Here is a 9,845-nt window from a genome sequence, read left to right on the forward strand (position 1 = left end):
TAATACTACTAGACCTGTAGTTATATACTTGGACCTAAAGTGTGGGATTGCATACTGAATCTATAGGGACACTAAACAGAAACAAATTTAAAGCTATGAAAATTACAAATGAAAAACTATAGATTTCAATCATTAAATGTATTAATATAGCAATACTGTATTGATTTTCACAAATAATGACCTTTATTATTAGTTCACATTTAAAGGTTGATGTCAGACACATTTATTTTGTGTTGTGTTTAACACCAACCCACTAGATGGCAGTGTTGTGCTCTGTCGATACATCCCACAGTTCTGACTAGATAAAAGTAAACTTTTCTTCTACTCAGAGTTTATAATATGATGTGGTGTTTTTATTCTATGATTATTAAGGACTATATTTTCTGTAGCAACTCATAACATGATCAGGACCCATCATCAGATATTAAGGATGCTGAGTTTAAGCATTGGCAGCTTTGTCAGCAGAGCTTCAGACAGTATTTTCTTATTTGAACTGTGTGTTCCGAACAGGTAATCACTGCGCTTCAGTAAGGTTGCTGACCATGTTTACTAATGCCACTAGCGTAGTAGAGATTAGGGCTGGCCCGAATAGCGTTTTTTGAGCTCCGGATATTCGGCACTGATTCGAAGCGAATATTCGAATATTCGTTTTTAAAAAAAGAGGTAAAAAATATAAATAAAAAAAAGCAAATCACGGCCCCTTTAATCCACTGAAAAATGTTCAATTTGCTCTGACCGACGAGACATATTCACCCCGGATTTTTGGTGTTTTTATCCCCCATATTTTTGTGTTTTCACCCCATATTTTTTCAGTGTTTTTAGCCCAGATTTCTTTGTGTTTTCATCCCGGAATTTCTGCTGCCCTACACCGCGGCTTATCCGCTGCGTAAGCAGGCTAGGAGGCTGCTGCACGGTTTCTCCGCTGCGCAAGCCAGCCCAGTAAATTGCTGTTTGTGTTTTCACACTTAGGCTATTTGCTTAAAAAAACAAACAAAAAAAACGTTTGTTCAGGAAGTATTTTATATTCTTAAACATTGTTAATTATATTAGAGGACAGTCATTGTAAACTGTACTTGGTCTATTTCGGTTAAAGGATTGTGCAGGGCATATTACTGATTTTGTATTTTTGCACTTGGGCTATAAGCTCAATATTAAATATTTCGTTTGTTTAGAAATTATTTTATATTTTTAAACCATGTTAAATTATATTAGAGTAGAGGAAAGTCATTGTTAATGACGTTATTGTACTTGGTCTATTTCGGTTTAAGGATTGTGCAGGGCATAGCCGTATTACTGATTTTGTATTTTTGCACTTGGGCTATAAGCTCAATATTAAATATTTCGTTTGCTTAGAAATTATTTTATATTTTTAAACCATTTTAAATTATATTAGATAAGAGGAAATTCATTCAGACATCATTTTTGTAGGCCAGGCTTTTGTAACCGATTTAGCCCCTACTGTTGCCACATTACCCCTTACGTTTTATTATATAAATCAGTTTCGAAGAGCCTGCATTTTTTTTTATCATGTATAATAGAGGTCTGCGCGAGACTGATTTTTAAACCCACTCTTCCACGCTCCGCGTTTCTGTCTCGTTACCGCTCCGCAAAAAAATTGCTTCTTTTAATCCCGCGCCCGCCCGCCACATACACATTTCTGCCGCTCCCGCCCCACGTTCCTAATATAAATTAAATAAACTACATTTAATGCTTCAAATTTACTTATATATTTATTAAAACAGCAGCGCTGAATAGTGCGGTCCCGTTCCTTACCCCAGTCCAAACACCATCGGTGTGTGCGTGTGTGTGTCGGTCCATCCTGCGCGTTGAGAGTTTTCTTTAGGTGTTTTTTTTTTTTTACAATTATTACAGTTTTCTTAACTATTTATTAATTTGCTCCCGCATCATCTGGATTAAACTCCCGCTCCAGCCAATAACAGTTCAGTTCTGTCCCGCGCGCAAGATATTCTGACGGGACCCGCGAGAACAGAAGTGGTTAGAGTGAGGTGGAACTCTGGAAAGGAGAAAAAAAACGAATATCCGAATACCAAAATTAAAAACCGAATACCTACTCAACGAACGAATATCCGAATACCAAAATTAAAAACCGAATACCTACTCAACGAACGAATATCCGAATACCCGAATATTCGGGTCCAGCCCTAGTAGAGATGCCCTTTTTTTTAGACACGGAAATGTATAAACTCACCGATTAGCTACAGAGAAAGACTTGTTGTCGCTTTTCACTGTGTGTTGATCTAGAGGCAGAAAACTATCCAGTGTTTGGGAATTGGATTCCTGTAGCTCCTTTACACATGCGCTCTCGTTATTACTGATTGTTCCTTTAAACAATTCGTTTTCTGAATTATAACCCCTATAGTGTAATTATTTTGTATATTATAAGCATAGTTATGACGATGTCTTGCCAATATACAGCTCTATTTAATTTTATGTGCACACAGTACGTTTTCTGACACCATTTGGCGTACCACTCTTTGACTCTCTGGATAGCACAGTTTGAGAACTCCTTCCCTAGACCAAAACAAGCATTCCTAGGACCAATAAGCTGGTCATTGTGCTTGTTCCTACAGAGTAGACTGGAGTGTACCTGGCTGCAGCAGGCTGGAAAATACAAGTGCATCAGCATATGGCATTCCAGATTAGTGGATTAGCTCATTAAAGGGTGAGCCACAGGGCCACAGGCCCTAATCTCCCACATATCCTATTGATGAACAGAGGAATAAGGCTGTCTAAGAAGTGCAGTACCTGTCAGTCTCTACACTTTTCTATCTATGGCCTGTGAGGGAGTTCTGGGAAAAGTATGCAGATATTTTTCAAGATCCCAGCTGAGTTTACCACCTGTCAGATTAGTCACTGCTAGCCAGCAAGTATGTACAATACTCACATTTTACCAGAATAAACAATTACTGTTTGTATCAATTAAACTAGGGCTGCGACTAATAAGTATGTTGGTATTTGGTGATTCTTGTTCCTGTCAAGCTGTCCATCTCTGCTTCCTGTGTTTTGCTTAGAATATATTAAAACATAGAATATTCAGACACTAGGGGTATGCCAGATTGTATCGTACGCAATAATATCACCAGCATTTTTCAATATCGTGAACGATATTATACCCTAAAATATCATGCCATATCACCCGCCCCTAATTATCACACAAATGTTTTAGATAAATCAGAAACTAAGTACATTAGATTACAACTTGAGCACTGAAAGATGATGTCGACAAGAACATGAGTACTCAAAAACACACAAGAACCTATTTTTGAGAACAGCCATGCTCAGACCTGGTCATTTTTTGGGTTGTTTAAGATTGACACTACTATCCCTCCCTACTAATGGAAGAAGCTACTCACATTTTAAATAATAAAAGAAACAAAAATGGCAATTAAGGATGCAAATGCAGTATGTTGGCATAGCAACACCTCATCACTTCCTGTTAGTACAAAACAGGTTAATACATCATTACATATGTTGTGTAATAACTTGCCAAACAACCAGCCCTAGTAAGATTAGTTTACTATAGTAGACCTAACTATAGTAGACCTAACTGGCTTATAATATTAGTGTGTGGTACTCAATTAATTGGAACACAGCCTAATTCACTTAAACAAACTCTGATTACCATGCATATAAAGTGCCCTGTGGAATCATAGCTGAACCAACTTTACAGGAAACTGCTTTGTTTTCTTCTTAGTGATGATGGGAACTAGCGTTTACAATAATAGCATGGCCCAATGACCCAAACTCACCAGGAAACCTACAAACACCTACACATGAGTTATGAATCTAATGTTAATGATGATTACAGTGGAGAAATTAATCTGAAGAAAATATTCTACTACCTTTACTGAAAATAACCAGTATGACCAGCTCATATTGGTTGACCAGCTTAACCAGATACAGTATTTTGATTTAATTTCATGGTTCAGCTTGTGTACAAGTAGTGCTGGACTCATACCTTTGTTGTATCAATACCGATATCAATACAAGCATTTACACACAGTATCCCCATCATCAACAGAGCACACTGATACCATAAAGCAGTTACTTACATGCATGTGCACTAGGGGTGGGCGATATGGCTCTAAAATAATATCACGATATTTCAGGCTATTTTTGCGATAACGATATACTTGCCGATATAGGAAAACTAAAATAATCCATTCATTTCAGGAATATAGTATAATAGTATAACAGAATAATCATAATGTGGCAAAATAAATAATATAGCATCAAATAATGCAGCAAAAATATTGCAGAATATTTAGTGCATGCATATAAACTGCAAACTAAAACAATTATACAATAAATACACCTAAAGCTTCACAGTAAATAATAGACTACTTTTAAGACAGAACAGCCCTATTATCACGATATGGATTTTAAATATCATGATATTTCTGTGTCACGATATATTGTATACGATATAATATTGCCCACCCCTAATGTGCACCACTAAATGATGCCAGCAGTATGTCCACAACCACTCAACTATGCAGCTACTCAACTAGTAAATGCTGTTCCATTCATTTTATTTAATCTCTTTTTTGGATACAGAACACTGCCTTTACCAAAAAAAAAAAAATCTGTAAAAATAAAATGGAATGCTAAACATTAGGATTTAAAAGCACCTATTGAGTATGGGGTTGGACAATATGTTGATTGTAGCGTATTTATATGCGTTTCAAGTACTGATACTTTTATTGAAACACTAAACTCTTAAACTCTTAAAAACTCAACCCCCAGACTTAATAAAGTTACTGCTTCATTACTCCACGTGGTGGCACTACTCAAATAAATAGGGTAAATCTGAGGTGAAGAATTTTGGTTGTCACATTCTGTGAAACTGACAGCAATAAATCCATAATTCCTGGTATTTGTTTATTTAGGAGTATTTTATCCTCCTCAGTAACACAAATACTGCGAAGTATTGTAGCTAGAGTATTGTGTTGTGATATATAGAGTATTGCTAAATCACAATACTGTGATATTATTGTTATTGTGGGCAATTTATTGTGGCAATATCTTATTTAGGAGTATTTATCCTCTTCAGTAACACAAATACTGTAAAGTAGTGTAGCTAGAGTATTGCCTTGTGATATATTGAGTATCACAGAATCACACTATTGTGATATCATTTATGTGGGCAGTTTCTTGTGGTAATATCGGATCATGAGATGCCCTGTGATTCCCACCTCTAATTAAATCATTACATAAAAATTGGCATTGGTACACTGTATCAGCAGATACTTGAAAATCCGGCCTCAGTATCTATCAGAAGTTAAAAAGTGTCATCAGTGCATCCATTTCTACAAGCATGATCAACCTGACCAGGCTAGAAATCCAGTATGACCAATTTTGACCAAGCTTGTTGTCAGTCAAGACCAAGCTTGTTGATTTGCATGATCAGCAAAACCAAGATGGTGAACTGGTATCACAAACACAATCAAGCTTTTTAACCAGAATGCTACACAAACGGGCAAGACCAAGCTGGTCAACCAGCAAGACCAAGCTTTTTAACCAGAATGCTCCACAAGACAGGCAAGACCAAGCTGGTCAAGCAGCAAGAACAAGCTGTTTGACCAGAATGCTCCACAAGGCAAGCAAGACCAAGATGGTCAACCAGCAAGACCAAGCTTTTTGACCAATATGCCCAGCAAGAGCAAGCTGATTAAGCAGCAAAATCAAGCCTTTTGACCAGAATGCCCAACAAGACAAGCAAGACCAAGTTGATCAACCAGCAAGACCAAGTTGATCAACCAGCAAGACCAAGCTGGTCCACCAGCAAAATGAAGCTGGTCCACCAGCAAGACCAAGCCTTTTGACCAGAATGCCCCGCAAGGCAAGAAAGACCAAGCTGATCTACCAGCAAGACCAAGCTTTTTGACCAGAATGTCCAGTAAGACCAAGCTTTTTGACCAGAATGTCCAGCAAGGTCAGAAAGACCAAGCTGTTCAGCCAGTAAGACCAAGCATTTTGACCAGAATGTCTAGTAAGGCAAACAAGACCAAGCTGATAAAGCAGCAAAACCACGCTTGTTGAGCAGAATGCCAAGCAAGACCAATATAATCATCAAGCAAGGCAGGCAAGACCAAGATGGTCAACCAGCAAGACAATTTTTTTACCACAATTCCCAGCAAGTTAAGCAAGTCTATGATGGTCAACCAGCAAGAACAAGCTTTTTTGACCAGAAAACCTAACAAGATCATCAAGACGTGGCTGGTCAACCAGCAGGACCAAGCTTTATGTCCAGAATGCCCGGCCAGACAAGCATAGATGCTAAACCAGCAAGACAGTGCTTTTAAACCAGAATGTCCAGCAAGACAAAGATGCTCAACCACCTGTACCTGCTATAAGCAGCTACCAGCAGAAGATGGTCCTGATTGGTCTTGAGATTTTGCAGCAGGGTAGTTTTTATTTTGGGGACCTTGCATGCCACGCCCATCTCTAACCCTAAAACTATGCATTCATAGAAAAGTTTCTGCAAAATACATCATCTCTCAAAACTACTGCTAACGAATGTCTGCAGCATTAGGAAACATATGCATGAATGAATGGATGAAGAGCGGCTGGACAGCAGGTTGCAGGTTTGCAGGTGTGCATCACTATTATATATTTATATAAATACAGGTGTGCAGCTGCACCTGTCCGAACCCCCTCCAGCACCAGGTAGGTAGCTCTTACCTTCAGGGAAAGGGTTGGGCTGGACCACGTGCAGGAAGGCGTGCACCATGTTGAAGAGGAGCCCGATGGGTCCCGGTTCGTAATGCGCTACCGTGTCATACACTCCTCCGGGCACGAGGCCGAAGTCCAGCGGCGCGCGGGGCTCCGTGTGCGGGAGCAGGAGCAGCACGAGCCCGAGCGCGAGCGCCGCTCTCCACAGCATCGCGAGCGCCGGAGAAGCACGAGCACTGCACGGGAGGCCTGATAATATCACTGATAAAGCAACAATAATAAAAAAAATTATAAAGTCTTAGTCTGATTAAAGAAGAAACAGCCGAGCGCGAGGACCCATGATAACTGCCATCCTCTCTCTCTCTCTCCCTCTGTCTGTCTGTCTGTCTTTCTACCTCTCTACTGCTCTCTGCCTCGCATCCTCTTCTCCACGCGCTCCTCGTGAGTGCGCGCGCACGACTCCGTCTCTAACCGAACTCAGGCTCTCCACAGCCTTGTTGTTCTATCCACACCTGTAATCCCAACAAGCCACGCCCCCTGCATTGTGAATGGCTGGTGTAGATGTTAGACTCGGCTAAATTAACCATCCTAGCCAATCCCAGATAGGTGAGGGCGGGGCTTACTGAAAACAGGTGGGTAAAAAGTGTGTGGTTGTAAAGTGCACCACCTGGTGGTGAAATGAATTGTAAAGAAATTCCAAGTTGCAAAGTCTAATCAGAATAACGCATGGAATAAAAAAGTGTTAAACAAATTAGAACATGTTTTATATTTAAGATTCTTCAACGTAGACAGCTTTGCACATCTTGGTTGAATTTTCTCAGGCAGCTTTATGAGGTAGAATCACCTCGAATGTTTTTTCAGTTAACAGCTGTGCTGAACTTGTCAAGAGTTAATTATTTGAATTTCTTGCCTCTTAATGTGTTTGAGAGCATCAGTTGTAAAGTGGTGAAGAGGTAGAGTTGGTGTACAGTGAATAGGCCTATATGAGTAATGTTCTAATCCATATTATGGCAAGAACTACTCAACTAAGTAAAGAAAAAAAATACTTTAAGAAAATTCTTTGAAAGCATTCTCAAGTGCAGTTGCAAAGTCCATCAAAACAATATGATGAAACTGGCTCTCATCAGGACTGACCCAGGTTTGGAAGAGCAAGAGTAACCTCTGTTGCACAGAATAAGTTCATCAGAGTTACCAGCCACAAGATAATACACATCAGACTTGGTGTGAAAATTTGATTTGCGCCACTTTTACCTGCTGTGTGAACACAGCTTTAAAAAAAAAACAATCAGAGCACATTTTTATAAGATATTATTGCAGAGGTTCTTTTAGTTAGCTATTTTTTTTAGCACTAGCACATGTAACTCCATGTCAGGCCTGCATGCTGTAGAGAAATACAGCCCCTGACTGAGTGTGGAGGAACTGGAAAGCAGGAATTCCCATGGATAATATCTGTTGTAACAGTGGATTACAGGCTGCTATAAAGAATGCCAATGAAGCAAAATGTTTTGTGAACCAAGGTCAACTCAGCCAAAGCCAAAAATAACAGCACCAACCATCAGACACTGTAGCCAACATTATTCCTAGCAAGCTTAATAAGGGTTTAAGTGCAGAATGATTTATATGTATAAAAGATACACAGCTAAATTGACTTTATATTATGACCCAGTGTCAGATTCTAAATCTGACACTAAAAACAAAATTATTCTGTTTACTTTCAAAGCCATCCACAGTCTCTCTCCACCACGTCTTCTCAACCTTCTCCATGTTGCTACTCCTTCTTGGTCCCTCAGATCTTCTTCCTTCATTCACCTGACCGTCCCCTGTGCACATCTCACCACCATGGGGAGCAGAGCTTTCAGTCACTCTGCTCCCCAACTCTGGAATTCCTTACCACCTGACATAAGGAACATAAACTCACCTTTTACAGTTTAAATCTGCACTCAAAACCCACATGTTTAGAATTGCCTTTTCCATCGGACTCAGTTGCATTGTCTTTTTTATCAGTTTAAATCTTTTTTTTTTTTTTTTTTTTTCGTGTTTTTTATTTTTTTTTATGCATTTTACACTCTTTGTACGGTGTCCTTGATTGACAGAAAGGCGCCTATGAAATAAAATGTATTATTATTATTATTATTATTATTATTATTATGTTTTTTACACTACTGTATGATACATTTCCCTGATAGAAAGTATCTTCAGACTGAAGATGCAGCATCTCAATCCACTCTGCTGTAACTACACACCCACACATTCCTGAAGGAGACTAAATAGAAAGGTTGAAGTTATCTAGGAATAAAAGCTGGACAAACTGACCTGAGGTCAGCACAAAAGGGCACACTAACTGGGGGGAGAGACGGGGGATGGACAGATAGAGATAAAGAGAGAGAGAGAGAGAGAGAGAGAGAGAAAGCAGACAGACAGGGAGGTTTGTTCTAAGTAGATTAACCCTCTAGAATCTGCTGAAGGGGTGTGATGGCTACTGCTAGCTTAAGCACTGTCCGTCTGGCTGAGGGTCATGTGGGGGTGAGGAGAGTGAGATACTGACCTGCTGACAGTGGTGACAGCGGTCAAAGACGAGAACACACAAACCAGTCGAGCGGTAAAACCAGTCTGTAGCGAGGAAATGCTGTGATAACAGTAACAGTACAGCAGCCACGAAGCTGACAAAACCTGATCGAGACATGATTATTAAATAAAGCATTATATAGAAAAGTATTAGGACAACTGCTTATTCACGGATTCTTATAAAATGTAAAAGTTTATTAAAAAATAATATATCCTGCTTTATTTTAAAATGTCTAGTTTTGGTCTCTAATATGAATGAATGCCATGTGACCCATTTTTTGTGAAGAAAAAAATACTCAGGCGTTTCTGTTTAGCCCTGCTTTATTTCAGACAGGATTTCGGCTCTTGCTCATGAATATTTATACGTGAAAATATATCACCTCTGATTGACTAACAGCGCTGCAGCAGAGAACGCCTACCTGCTTTCCCCCACAGACAATTTTACAGCTCTAAACCTCAAAGGACAAAATGTTTTCAGAGATACAGCCTTAGTTGTAAAGATACAGCACTAAGTATTAGGTAAAGTTAACCCTTAAACTTAAGATCATACTCTTAGGGTGGGTGGCGGCTGCTCACTGCACTGC

General features: G+C 39.3%; 1 protein-coding gene across 12 annotated transcripts in view; it reads right to left on the reverse strand.

The window, feature by feature from the left end:
- Nucleotides 1-7,178, reverse strand: part of prom1a (prominin 1a) — a 111,105-nt gene extending 103,927 nt beyond the window's left edge. For 10 of the 12 annotated variants that reach the window (XM_049483945.1, XM_049483942.1, XM_049483943.1 and 7 more), the window contains exon 1: nucleotides 6,706-7,178. In XM_049483945.1, the coding sequence (XP_049339902.1) occupies nucleotides 6,706-6,907 (202 nt within the window). In that variant the 5' untranslated portion in view covers nucleotides 6,908-7,178. The remainder of the gene's footprint in view (nucleotides 1-6,705) is intronic. The other 2 variants (XM_049483949.1, XM_049483947.1) reach the window with 1 other exon arrangement.
- Nucleotides 7,179-9,845: the final 2,667 nt, after the last annotated feature.

Source organism: Astyanax mexicanus, chromosome 10, assembly GCF_023375975.1.
Source record: "Astyanax mexicanus isolate ESR-SI-001 chromosome 10, AstMex3_surface, whole genome shotgun sequence".
In the NCBI taxonomy this organism is placed as follows: Eukaryota; Metazoa; Chordata; class Actinopteri; order Characiformes; family Acestrorhamphidae; genus Astyanax; species Astyanax mexicanus.